A 14,408-nucleotide genomic window follows, 5' to 3' on the forward strand; every position below is an offset into this window, starting at 1 on the left:
CTGAACAGACAGGCTTTAAGGAACCCCCAGTCTAAGCGATCAAACGCTTTTTCAGCATCTGTTGAAATAAGAACTGTGGGCTCCCCCGTCCTATTCACATGTTCAATGAGGTGTAGGGTTCTGATGGTATTATCCCGTGCCTCGCGACCCGGGACAAACCCTGATTGGTCTACGTGTATTAACTTGGGGAGTGCTGAATTCAGTCTGTTGGCTAACACCTTCGTGTATATTTTAAGGTCAGTGTTAAGTAGGGAGATGGGTCTATAGTTCTCCACCCTCGTGTTGTCCTTCCCTGGCTTTGGAAGAACAGATATATGTGCCTCCAAGACGTGTGTAGGCCACTTTGTGTCGTCATCTATTGCTTGGAACATGGTAGTAAGGTGTGGTGCAAGGATATGTTTAAACTGTTTATAATAGGCGTTGGAAAATCCATCTGGCCCAGGACTTTTGTGAGATGGCAGATTTTTAATCACCGCCAGCACTTCTTGCTGAGTGATGGGGTCTTCCAATTGTTTTGATAATTCTGTTGGGATTGTGGGAAGATCTATTTCGTTTAGATATGTAGTAATTGCATTAGGTGTGTCCATCGAAGTCGGGGGAGGAAGGTTATATAAGTTTTGGTAATACATTTTAAAAGTGTCAGCTATCTTAACAGATTCTTGAGAGTAGTTTCCGTCATTATTTTGTATCTTATGTATATAGGAGTTGGTTCGTTTTGTTCGCAGCAATCTCGCCAGGAGGGTACCTGTTCTATTTGATTCTGCATAATACAGTTTTTTAAGATAAAATGCTTTATCTTGTGCTTCTTTATATAATATGTGATTCAAGTCATTTCTGGCTGTTTGCAATTGTTTACTAATGTTGTGATCCCGAGGATTTGCTTTATGTATAGATTCAATCTTATGTAGGGTATTTACTGCGGCATTATATGCCGTCAAATATTGTTTACGCAAGATAGATTTATGTTTGATAAGTTCTCCCCTCATCACAGCCTTGTGTGCTTCCCAGTTGGTAGAGGGGGAGGTTAGGTGTGGAGGGTTAAGGCTAAAGAATTCTTGTAAAGCTAGTGTGGTTTTGTTCAGAATCAAAGGTTTTTTAAGAAGTGTTTCGTCTAACCTCCACACATATGGGGAGAGCGGTTTACCCAACCCTTTTAGATCTACGCTTATGGCTGCATGGTCAGACCAGCTAATGTGTTGGATGTCTGAATCAGTTACTAAACTGTAGGAAAGTTGGTCAATGAATATGTAGTCAATGCGGGAGTATGACTTATGTGGGTAAGAGTAAAAGGTAAAATTTTTCTGACTGGGGTGTTTTGTTCTCCATGCGTCAATTAAGGAGAGCTTTCTAAGGTTGACACTGATTTTACGTATTGAAGATGAGGTAACTGAGCTCTGCCCTGAAGAGCAGTCTAATTCTGGTTCCAGCGCCACATTAAAGTTGCCAGACACTATTAGTGCGCCTTTTTGTATGGACAATATTTTGTTTGTTAGTTTCTGGAAGAATTTGTGTTGATTGTTATTCGGCGCGTAGACATTAACTAGCGTGATAAGTTGGTGATGCAGGTGACCTACCAGTATGATCCATCTACCCTCGTTATCTTCTATTCTATGCTGCAACTGAAATGGGGTTGATCTACTAAACAATATTCCCACTCCATTTTTTTTCTGCGTGTGAGATGCAAAATAGCCTACAGGAAACTCTCTATTGTGGAATTTGGGCATCCTATCCCTAGGAAAATGTGTCTCTTGTATGAAAATAATACTCCCTAACATCTTTTTGAAACTAGATAGGGCGACTGACCTTTTTGTAGGGGAGTTTAGTCCCTTGGCATTTTGAGAAACTAATTTGATTCGGTTGTCAGCCATAGTTAGTGTTGAAGGAGCAAACTATCATTCTCTATTCTAGACCTATTGTGTTGATTAGTATTCTTTCTGTGATTGTCAGTCTGAGGGTTTACCTTGGTTCTGTTCACCCTTGGATAAGGAGAGAGAAGTGAAGATGAGACTAGGGAGAGAGATAAGGATACGGCAATACACAACTCACAGGATCTCTGAAATAATAAAAAGACAGTATTAGATTCAACGATAACATGTTCGTTAACAGTCAAAAACATTGAGATTAATATTAAAATTAAAGAACAGTAAGGATAAAACATGGAGCCCCCTGTAGTAGGGGGGTCCCTGTAAAATAACATTGGGGGGGGGTTCTCGTCACACAGTAGTGTGACTCAGCAACCTGTAGGATTGAAATATCCTAAATGGGTTTAAAGTTAAAAATTAACCCTAACAAAGAATTCAATATATCATGTTGTTCGAGTAGGGGGTACAATTCTAATTGTAGCTTTGACATTGCATCTATCTATGTTTAGTCTAAGGACAAATTAAAAGATGGGTCTATCAGTCATAACTAAGCAATTCTTATATTCATGTCCATCTTTGACATTTATTCGGTAATACTTTAACCTTGAACTGAGCAGCTAAGTCTCAAGTATGAACTGTTCATTCTGGGAGTTGCAAAAGGTCTGAAGTCTGATTTTTAGATTTCCTTTTCTTGGTTATTTTATTCCAGCCGGACTCTCGTGATTTTGATGGGCCATCTTCGTTATCAGCATGCTCTTCTCCTTTATTCGATATGCTAGGCATTTTTGGCTTTGAAATGCCCAGTTGTGAGCAGAAAAAGTCCATGTCATCAGGTGATTTATAGATAGCTGTGACACTTCCTTTGATCACTCTCAAACAAAATGGGAAGCCCCATCTGTATGGGATCCCCAAATCTCTCAAATGTAAGGTTAGATGTCTGGCCTCCTTCCTTTTGTTCAGGGTCATGGGGCTAAGATCAGCAAAGACTGAGAGGGAATTGTCCTCAAATGAGATTGGATGTTTTTTCCTGGCCGCTGTTAGAATGTTTTCTTTATCCCTGAAGCTGGAAAATTTAATAATGACATCTCGAGGTGGTGCTTTATCTTTAGGGGTAGGTCTCAGCGCCCTGTGATATCTATCCATGGGAAATTCTATATCTTCTTCTGTGTCCAAGATAGTGTTAAACAGTCTATTTAAGTATGAGAGAAGGTGTCCTGTCTGTACCGTCTCAGGGATGCCTCTTATCCTAAGATTCTGGCGACGGCCTCTGTTATCAAGGTCTTCCACTTGATCTTGCAGTTGTTCTATTAAATTTTGATGCAGGGTTGATTGTCTGGCTTGGGTGTCTAGAAATCTATTGGTTTGTTCTGCATCTTCTTCCAGGAGTTCTATCCTGTTACCAATTTCATTAATGTCCTTTTTCACCTCCGCGAGGCTGGATTTAATGATCTTGCTTACATGTGTGATTAGGGATGTGAAATCCTCCTTGGAGGGTAATGCTTGTAAGTCAGCTCTTGTTAATGGAGCCTGTTTATCAGAATCAGATGTAGTATCAGTAGTGTCACTTATGATATCTTCCACCTCAGTTGCCCCCTCAGTCGCAATCTCAGCAGTTTTAAAAAAATTATGCAATTTGTGCGTTGGGGTATTTGAGCCTCTGGGTGGCTTATCCGATTTGGTGCGTTTTGATGTCATATTCATGTAATGATGGGGTTTTATGCTTATGTAGAGTCCGATATTTTATTGAGATGCAATATGGGCGTACTTGTGGCTGTATACGCAGTAAATTGTGATATAGCGTGTGGCTTTTCAATTTTGTGAATACATGTACTGCGTATTATATGATGGCATTGACCCCCCTCTCAAATGATCTCAAATGAGTAATATGCAGTTATTTGCTGTTATATCAGGTTAAGACAGCATGTGAGTGCTTGTTGATCTGTCGCTAACACTGTGAGCACCACGTAATATATAAATCAGGCCGATGCGTGTATTAAGGAGTCTGGCTTATCCTTGCAAGTAATAAAGTTCATATAAAAAGTTATGAGCCCATTGGTACCTGTTTAACCCAGTCGTGTGGTAAGCTGAGCAGTGATCATTGCGGTCTGAGTGGTAGTTAGTGAAATCGCTGCACTGACATGCTGCTGTTGTTATTCTCTGCTACTGCGATGGGTGGCAAACGCCATGCAGCTAGGCCTCCGTCGTCGGCATGTTCCAAGATGTGTGTTGTAAGCCTACTTAATCAGCGGTACGGTATATTACCCAGTGTCTCCGGAGTTTCTGTACCCGATATTTTGGGTTTAGGTCTGCTTTTAGTCGATTTTCACTCCTAGGTTAGCTCTATTTGATTGCTGGTCTCACGGAGCTTAAGCCTCACACGACCATCTTGGCTGCTGGTCGGCTCCGCCGCACCCTGCACCTTTTATATATCATGCAGCAGTATCGGTAAAAAAGTTATTTTAAAATTAATATTGTTTCTGGCCATTTTGAAATGGCTGCCAAGCTCCACCCACTGATGACATCACAATCTGGGCTGCATCTAGGCACTCTGCTGAATAGCATTAACAGTCTGTTGAATTAAACTAGTGAGCCTTTTGTGATTGGATGTAGCCCAGATGTCATCAGTGGGCAGAGCTTGGCAGCCATTTCTGACTAGAAACAATATTCAATTTAAAATAACTGTTTTACCGTTCCTGCTGCATTATATAGAAAGGTGCAGGAGGCTATTTGCAGCTTAATCTAAGGTAAGACTTTAAGATGTCTAAGGTGTAGACTGTCCCTTCAATGTCCTTTTTACACAAGTGATACATAATGTAGGATCTGACCTCTAGTTTTCACCCTTGCCTTAAAACATGATTCACAAATTCTGATTTTGCCTCTGTGTTTCCTGTAATTATTAGGGTGTTCTTTGTTTTTCAGTTTGTATTGGAAGATCTGTTTATCAGTGGGACACCCTTGCTTGAGTCTGTGGGTCTACGAGAGCCATTTGTGGAAAATCTACGGAATACTGTCAGCTTAAACATCAGCAAAGCCCTGATCCCGCTGCAAGCTTACGCAAAGTGCTATGAGAAGTTCCTGGAACTGAATAACACAGATGTGGAGACCTTTTTAAAGTAAGTCTGCAATGGATTTTTAAAGGGAGATTAAAGTCAAAATTAATTTTTTATGATTAAAGGGGTACTGAACCCATTTTTTCTTTCTTTCATGATTCAGATAGAGCATACAATTTTAAGACACTTTCTAATTTACTCCTATTATCAAATTTTCTTCGTTCTCTTGGTATCTTTATCTGAAAAATAAGGCATCTAAGCTTTTTTTTTTAGGTTCAGAACTCTGAACAGCACTATTTTATTGGTGGATGAATGTATTCACCAATCAGCAAGGACAACCCAGGTTGTTCACCAAAAATGGGCCAGCATCTAACATACATTATTGCATTTCAAATAAAGATACCAAGAGAATGAAGAAACTTTGATAATAGGAGTAAATTAGAAAGTTGCTTAAAGTTTCATGCTCTATCTGAATCACAAAAGAGAAAAAAAAATGGGTTCAGTGTCCCTTTAAGACAGAGCATACCATTTTATCAACTTTCCAATTTATTTATATTATTTGCTTCATTCTCTTGGATTACATTGTTGAAAAGCATACCTAAGTAGGTTTGTGAGTAGCAGTGTACTATTGGGGTTTAGCTGCTGATTGGTGGTTGCACTTATATGCCTCTTTCATTGGCTCACCTGATGTGTTCAGCTGGCACTCAGTAGTGCATTGCTGTTCCTTCAAGAAAGAATACCATTAGAATAAAGCAAATCTGGTAATAGAAATACATTGGAAAGTTGTTGAAAATAGCTCTCAGATGAGATGATCTAAAATGATCCTCCAGCACTGCGAGACTCCTCAGAAGATTATAGAAAGCAAATTTTGTTATACTGCTCTAAGGGGTGTTCCCTGCTTTTTTTTGACGTGAAGGTGAGACAAGTCCAGTGAAATAAAGAGAGAGACATTTGTGACAGGTCTTATGGTTGTGCTTCTCTATATCAATTCTCCTTATGTGGCTTGTTACAGAACGTTCAAAGACAAGAATCCTTCAGCTGCAGAGGTTAAGTCTGAGGTAGAACTTCATCTTCTGGAAAAAGAGCGCCTGGATAACGCTCTCCCTTCCTCTATAATTATTGGTCCTTTCCAGATCAATATTGAAGGTGTAAAGCAGAACTTATCACGAAAGCGCAAGACACTCTCAAACGCAGTACTGGATGTCCTAGCTAAGACTACACACAGTCAAGTGGAGGAGGTAATAGGAAAACTACAAGAGTGCATGATTAATATCCATTGTTTATAACCCTTTCTCTGGATGAGCTTATGATGTGACTGGGTAGGTATATGATTACGTCTTTATTGTCTATTTTATTTTTCCCTTTGCTTAATTCAACAGACATCAGAGCAGTTCCGATTCATCAGCCGTAAACTTTATGAGAAGCCAAATAGCGTGGAGGAGCTTACAGATCTGCGTGAGTGGATTAAGGGAGTTCCTGAACAGGTCAAAATGCTTGAGGTAAGACAGGATGGTGAATAAGAACACTCTCAACTCTCAAATTAATCCATTAGATTTCTTGTCATGTTCCAAGAAATGTAAATCCATTTATAATCATGAGATAACCCACTTTTCTCTTGTAAGATGTATCAAGTCCACGGATTCATCCATACTTGTGGGATATTCTCCTTCCCTACAGGAAGTGGCAAAGAGAGCACCCACAGCAGAGCTGTCTATATAGCTCCTCCCTTAGCTCCACCCCCCAGTCATTCTCTTTGCCTACTCTAAGTACTAGGAAGGGTAAAGTGAGCGTGGTAACAAAAATGTTAGTTTTTATTTTCTCAAGCAAAAGTTTGTTATTTTAAATGGTACCGGTGTACTATTTACTCTCTGGCAGAAAAAAAATGAAGATTTCTGCAAGGAGGATGATGATCTTAATATTTTGTAACTAAGATCCACTGCTGTTCTCACAAGGGCTGAAGAGTACAGGAAAACTTCAGTTGGGGGAACGGTTTGCAGGCTAAACTGCATTTAGACTGTGTTAATTCTAGAAAAGGCTGGCAATATCCCCATGAGGGAAGGGCAAGCTGTATTCAGACACTTAGTAGGAATCCCAGCTTGCATAAAGGGCTCATTAGTTACTGGTGACACTGATAGGAAAAAACGTTTTTTTTTTTTATAAAAAAATGCAAACATAACGTTTTTTGAGGGACTTTAAGGGGTCATTGTGGCTTGTTTAAGGGTTATTAACCCACATGGCTAGTTTAAGAAACACTCTGTGGTGTTTCTTTTAGGCCCCATAACATCGAGTGAGGTGGGAGGGGTCTATTTTCCGGCCTCAGTTGCTCAGTTTCTTTTCCTCAGAGACATCCAGCTACTTCTCCAGAGGTTCCTACTGTGTTTGAGGGCTGTAAATAAGTTTTTTCCTCCACAAATCGTTCCTAAAGGGCAGGTAGGCGCCACAGCAGAGCTGTGGCAAGGTGCTGAACATTTTTTTACCGTTTTTTGACGTTTTGTCAATCCAGTTTTTACATTAAAGGGATTAATTGTTTATTTGCATAGCTGTGCAAAGTTACTAAGGCTTTATGATGCTACTGTAAAAATTTTGTTGAGTTTACTGCTTTTTTTTTTTTTTAATTTCTTGTTTCTTTATTTTTCCAACAACAACATAACAACACATATATTGCAACAACATAAGTGATTAAAGTTACAACTGATACGCTCATTGAACAAATAGCTCCAGTCCGCATCTGTAAAGTTATGGACCATTTATGTTGGACCTAAAAGTCTCTGAATCGGGTGGGAAGTTAGTCTCTTTGTGGTCTATTCCCAGACTGCATGAGCAATTAAACATAGTGCAACAGAGAACAATGTTTACAAGTTTACAAAACATAACATACTTTCAGGGAACTACAATACGAACAACACATGATACATCCAGTTATGACATTTTTATCCGGGCTTAGTCAGATAAGAAATTTAGAGCTGAAAAAGGACTGGTTAAGGACAGGTCAGGAGATCATGTTCACATTTATTAGATGGAATAGCTATGAGCTTCTTTGTTTATATAGATATTGTTCCCAAAGGAACATCATGTCTTGGAAGAAATTCATACGGCCTGTTCTGAAGTAATAATATCTCTCTAGGGTCAGAGTGTTTTTTACTATCTCAATCCATTGGGCAACAGTGGGTAGCAAAGGGCCTTTCCAGAATTTAGGTATAAGTCATTTTGCCGCATTTATCAAAATCTGGTAAAGTTGCCTTCTAATTTTACATGGGATGTTAGAGAGTTCATTAAATAGAATCGTTTCCGGAGAGAGTTCAAAATGAACTCCTATTATATTGCAGGCTTGTGTGTGGATTTGGGCCCAAAAGGCCCTCATCCCCTCACATTCCCACCAGATGTGGTACATGGTGCCCACCTGGCCACAACCTCTCCAGCATTTGTCATTAGCGTTAATAAACATATATTTTAACCTGCTAGGGGTCAGATACCATCTAGTAGTGATTTTTAAATTAGTCTCCAAACCTGCTGCAGAGTGTGCTGATTGAGCTGTGGCCTTAAGCCATGAGGACCACTGCTTGGTAGAGAACTTTGAATGCATTTCCCTCTCCCATTTAAGAATGTAATTTGGTAGCCCTGTGTAGTAGGATTTAAGCAGGCATCGGTACATTAAGGAGATGACTTTTTGTGGATGATGTGCTGAGGTGCAAAGGGACTCAAATATTGTTAATTGTCTCAGCATATCCTTATTTAACTTGTGCGTGGCTAAGAAATGTCTTACTTGGTGGTAATATAACCAAGAATCAAATGGATACAGGTCTCTTTCTAATAATGTGTCTCTCGAGGCCATTTGTCCCTGCGACAGTAATAGGTGTATGGGTAAGAATTCTGATAATGACTGGTCTGAAGCGTCATTAATTGATGCTTTTTTCAAATTAACAGGAAACTCTTTATTGGGATGTAAAATTGTCAGTGGCGAGTAAGCTGTAGTGATTAAGCGGAATTTGTTTCTTAATAAAAGCCAGTCAGACCATGTTTCTTTTAAAATTGGGTAATTATCTATTGATTCCCAAGGTGGTTTTTGTGGGGCCCAACAAAGGCTGCCCATATGGGGAGTGTCAGCCAGTTGCGCTTCTAACTGAACACACCTCTTATAAGAATTTCTCCCCTGTCTACACCAGTCCATCACCCGGTTTAGAGAGGAAGCTTGTTTGTATAAAAGGAGATTGGGAACTCCTAGCCCACCATCTTCTTTGTGTGTAAACATAGTACTTTTAGCTATCCTGGGTGGCCTACGATACCATATGTATTCATCCATGATAGACTGCAATTTACCTATAAGGCCTCTAGTACCAGGTATTGGGAGGGCTTGCATAATGTATAGAGCCTTTGGTAAAAGGGTCATTTTGGCCGCAGCTATTCTGCCCAACCAAGAGATGTGTTTTGGGAGCCAGGATGAAGTCAAGCTAGTAAACTCCTCAATTAGTTTTCCATAGTTCAGCTTACGGAGGTCTTCCAAATTTAATGATAGGAATATTCCTAAGTATTTCAATGCACGGGTTTGGATTTTATACGGGTGTTTTTGGGACAGACTAATAGTGTCATTAGCAGATAAGTTTATTGGGAGTAGTTCAGACTTATTATTATTAATTAAGAAATTGGAGACTTCACCAAAGGTTTTTAATTCTCGTTGCACTACAGGTAAAGATAGTTCTGGTGCTGTCAATGTCATCAAGACATCATCAGCAAACATTGCTAATTTATAAGACTCCTCTTTAATTGTGATACCTTGAATTTCGGGATTTGCACGAATTTTTTCTGCTAGGGGTTCTAGGGACAAAACAAATAGTAGCGGGGACAGAGGGCAACCCTGACGGGAACCATTTCAAATTTCAAAATGGTCTGAAAGTGTTCCATTTACTCTGACTTGAGCGGTGGGGTTAGAATATAGAGCTAAAATTTTATTAATAAATTTATTAGGGAATCCGAATTTTAAAAGGGTTGCCTGTAGATAGGTCCAATCCAGCCTATCGAAAGCTTTTTCAGCGTCCGTGGATAAAAACACTGATGGGGTATTTGAGTTTTTCACATAATCTATTAGGTGAAGGACTTTACATATATTATCTCTAGCCTCACGCTGGGGGACAAAACCGACTTGATCATGGTGAATCAAATTTGGGAGGAATCTGTTAATTCTAGAGGCCATTATCTTGGCATATATTTTCAGGTCAACATTTAGCAAGGATATAGGCCTGAAATTTGCCGGGGAGGTTGGAGGTTTACCAGGTTTAGGAATAACCGAGATGTGGGCTTGCATCATTGTGTCCGGGAAACAGTTTAAGTCTGAAATGCTATTAAAAAGACTATGGAGGTGTGGGACAAGCTGCGACTTAAAGATTTTAAAATATTTATTTGAGAAGCCATCTGGGCCAGGGGCTTTGTCTGGCTTCATATTCTTTATAGCTTCTAAGATTTCTTCCTTGCTAATAGGGGAATTCAAAAAGTCTCTCTCTCTAGATGACAGCCTAGGGAGCCTTACATTACGGAGATATTTGTCACATAAAGACCTATGTGCTTCAGTCTGTCTGTTAGGGAATAGGTTATATAGCTTATGATAAAATGTTTGAAAAGATCTGCCTATAGCTTTTGTGTCTTCTATTGCTATACCTTGTGGCGAGACCAGAGAATGAATGTAGGATTGTAGTCTTTGTTTTTTTAACGCCCTGGCTAATAGTTTTCCGGATTTATTACCCTCTCCATAATACTTCTGCTTTATATACAGTTGCTGGCGTTGAGATTCTATTTGTAAATGCTGGGATAAACTCTTACGTTTTGCTTCCAGGGCTTCAAGTAGTGATTGGTCTTTGGGGTTTAATTTTAAGAGATAATCAGCCTCAGAGACTTCTTGTGCCAATTTAGTGTAAGCTATTAAAGATTGTCTAGTCTTGAATGCCTTAATCTTAATAAATTCACCTCTAATAAAAGCCTTATGCGCCTCCCAAATAGTGGCAGGACTAGGTCCTGAAGGGCTATTAAGGGAAAAATACATATCTAGTTGTTTGCTTAGTTTGTCTAAAGTCTGGGGATCTGATAACAGTGAGTCTTCTAGTCTCCAAGTGAAGGGTTTAATTGGGATTGAGGGCCATATCACGGAACACTCCACTGCAGAGTGATCCGACCATGGCGTGTGTTTTATATAAATGTTTTTAACTAGGGATAGCGCCAGATGGTCTACAAATACATAGTCAATCATAGAGTGACTTCTTTGCGGGTTGGAGAAAAAAGTATAGTCTTTAATGTGAGGATGGAGGTATCTCCACGCATCATGGAGTGTCATGGATTTTAGATCTCTCCACACAGAGGAGAGCATTTTATGGCTAGCCTTGATATTAGGGTTTGAACTATCCAAGCTTGGGTCTAAGGCAATGTTTAGGTCTCCCGCAACTATGAGAGGGCCTTTATAAATATCCAAGACCTTAGCAGTGACGTGGGAGACAAACTTCTCTTGATTAACATTGGGGGCATAGAGGTTAACTATAGTAACTGGTTTGCCAAACAGCAAACCCACCACAATAAGAAACCTGCCTTCTTTATCTTTTTCGATTTGTAAAAGTTTAAACGAGATAGATTTATGGATAAGGAGACTAACTCCATTTGTTTTTTTAGTGACATTGGTACAGTGGTAGTGCTGGGGGTAATGTGAGGAAAAATATTTAGGAATAGAGTGACCTTTAAAGTGGGTTTCCTGGAGCAATAATATATGTCCCCCTCTCTTGCGTAAATCTAGTAAAGCCATACTCCTTTTATTAGGGCAGTTAAACCCTTTGACATTCTGCGTGATTATTTGAATTTTTTGTTCTGACAGCTGTGTCTTAACCATGATTACTTATGCTTAATAAACCAAACTCTACTCTGGGTGCAATTTCACATTCGCATGTAGTCCCTGAACGTAACATAATCAACTTTAAAATTAACAATAAAACTAGAACATTATCTGAGTTTAAATATACACAACAGGTGTAAACAGTGTAGTAGAAGAATACCATCTTCTCAAGTAGGAGAGCTAATCTCCTAATGGGCATGAATATCAATTTTAGAAGCATGAAATACCATCTAGTTTAAATTAAACAAAGTGAATTGTCGCCTCCATCGGGCCACGCGGTGCATTCACACATGACCCAGAGTCGACAACACACAACATTGATTGACCTGATATGGGTTTGACATTGTGAATCAGAAAAAGAGAAGGAAGAAGAGAAAAGGAAAGAAAAGAAAAAAAGAGCGAGGGTCTAACATCAAAATCAATCCAATACTCTTAGTAGAAGCCGCGACACCTAAATGTCAGGGATCGCAGCATATGAATCAAAAGCAACATAGAATACAAATAATACAGTCACCAATTTCAGTTTCAATCTTACTGTATGATCCCTGCTTATTATATACTTAGCTGTTCTTCATAAAGTTACCGGGGATGCAACCACCTTTGCACAGGGTTAAAATCGTGCATGGGGAGGGAGAAAAAAAAAGAGAAATTTGTAACACAAATCAGAGGGCTTCTCAGGTTAGTCACCCCGGCATTTCAGAGATCGAGGGTCCAGATTTGGGTTTGCGGGGCTTCTTGGAAGAAACCTCTTGCCATTCAGCTCTCTGAGGGAGAGGTGGAGGCAGTAGAGATCCTGTAGTGGGTGCTTGGTCCAGGTTTTCCTGAGGCACAGGTAAAGGAATGTTCAGCTCTTTGCAGATCTGATCCATGTCAGCCGAAGATTGGCACGTTAACTTTCTGCCTTTCCAGTTTACTTGAAGGTGAAAAGGGTGCCCCCATCTATAGGGGATATTCAGCTGTCTGAGTTTGATCGTTAAGGGTCTAAGCTCCCTTCTTTTCAGCAGGGTCCTGGGTGTCAAATCCTCAAATAGTTGCAATGGCTCTGATCTAAATTTAATTGGATGTTTCTGCCTCGCCTTCTTCATTATTTCCTCCTTCATGGGAAAACTGGTAACTTTGATGATTACATCTCTTGGCGGTTGGTCCCCCAAGGGTTTGGCTCTCAGGGCCCTGTGGAAATGGTCCAGGGCCACAGTGGCGTCATCACCAGTGTCTAATAAGTATGTGAAAAGGCCTTGAATGTATGACTCTAGGTCTGCTGGGGATATGGTTTCAGGGATTCCCCTTATCCTAATATTGCTACGCCGGCTCCTGTTCTCTAAATCATCAATTTTATTCTCCATTTGAGCCATAGCGACATCTTGTTGCGTAGCTTTAGCCCTCAGAAAAGTGAGATTAGAGCAGGAAAGGTCTGATTGACCCTCTAGTTTCTCCACCCTAAGTCCTATGTCTACGATATCTTTTTTTATCTCTGCTATTTCTTCCCAAATGCACTGCTTAACTTGGCTGACTAATGCAGTAAAGTCTTTTTTAGATGGTAGAGAGTCCAAAAGAGCTTTAGGGATAGTGGGTTTCAGGATCTGATTCTGAAGATGATGATGGGGAACTAGGGCGTTTTTCTGTAGTTTTAGATTGTACCGGGGTTTGGGAATCCAGAGCTTTAAAAAAATTATTTACTGAAGGAGTGGGACCTTGCTTCTTGGCTAGCTTTTCAGGCTTATTCCCTTTTTTAGGCGACATGGTAGCTTTGCAAAATATTGAAAGTCACAGAAAGAGCACACCTTGAGTGTCACAGTCTAGTGAGTAGCTTGGGGATTATAAGTAATCTGGATTGCAGAGCTTGCGCTTTAATTGCAGACAAATGTCACTTTAAATCCTCCAGATAAATGCTTAGATAATAAAGGTTTAACCCCTTCCATAACTGTGCTCGCCCTGCAAGTTCCAGCAGCACTACAGCTCTCTGTTTTATAATGAAATAGACTGCCACGGGGATCTCCCGACCTCACAGCTTCGCTTCACACATAAACTGCGGCCTTCTGAACGCAGATTTTCCTAGCGGTATCTGGTCAGTGCGAGTGCATGATCGGTGAGTTTATCCGGCTTCCACACCACATAAGAGCTTACCCGCACTGCGCCAGGAGATCCCTCTGATTCAGGTGAATCTTGCAAGTGAACTCCGATTCCGTCGATCTGAACAGGCCTCTTGAGTAGTTCCCTGTAGTCTGCAGAGTTGCGGACGTCCACGTGGCTTATGCCGTTGCAGCTTCGGCCCCCACTCACAGAACCCCGGTATTAGCCGTTCAGACACAGCCCATAAAAGTCACTTCTGCCTTATCGACCCACATTTAAGGGTGTAAAAAGTCAATCCATGCTGTCACTTAGGTATTTTAGATCCGTTTTGCCCCCAAGGAAGCTCAGAGCTCACAAAAGTGCAGCCATCTCAGTTGAGCGCTGGCTCCGCCCCCCGAGTTTACTGCTTTTTTACAGAGTTTGTGCAGCTTTTTTTCTCTTAAAGGCACAGTACCGTTTTTTTTCTAATTGTTATTTGCTTTGATTAAAGTGTTTTCCAAGCTTGCTTGTTACATTACTAGCCTGTTTAACATGTCTGACACCAAGGAAAATCCTTGTTCA

General features: G+C 40.3%; 1 protein-coding gene across 1 annotated transcript in view; it reads left to right on the forward strand.

Moving 5' to 3' along the window:
* Nucleotides 1-14,408, forward strand: part of DNAH1 (dynein axonemal heavy chain 1) — a 691,978-nt gene that overhangs the window by 191,687 nt on the left and 485,883 nt on the right. Inside the window, exons 14-16 of the mRNA XM_053721084.1 lie at nucleotides 4,782-4,975; nucleotides 5,925-6,150; nucleotides 6,292-6,411. Of these exons, the coding sequence (XP_053577059.1) occupies nucleotides 4,782-4,975; nucleotides 5,925-6,150; nucleotides 6,292-6,411 (540 nt within the window). The remainder of the gene's footprint in view (nucleotides 1-4,781; nucleotides 4,976-5,924; nucleotides 6,151-6,291; nucleotides 6,412-14,408) is intronic.

Source organism: Bombina bombina, chromosome 7 (genome assembly GCF_027579735.1).
Source record: "Bombina bombina isolate aBomBom1 chromosome 7, aBomBom1.pri, whole genome shotgun sequence".
Classification (NCBI taxonomy): domain Eukaryota; kingdom Metazoa; phylum Chordata; class Amphibia; order Anura; family Bombinatoridae; genus Bombina; species Bombina bombina.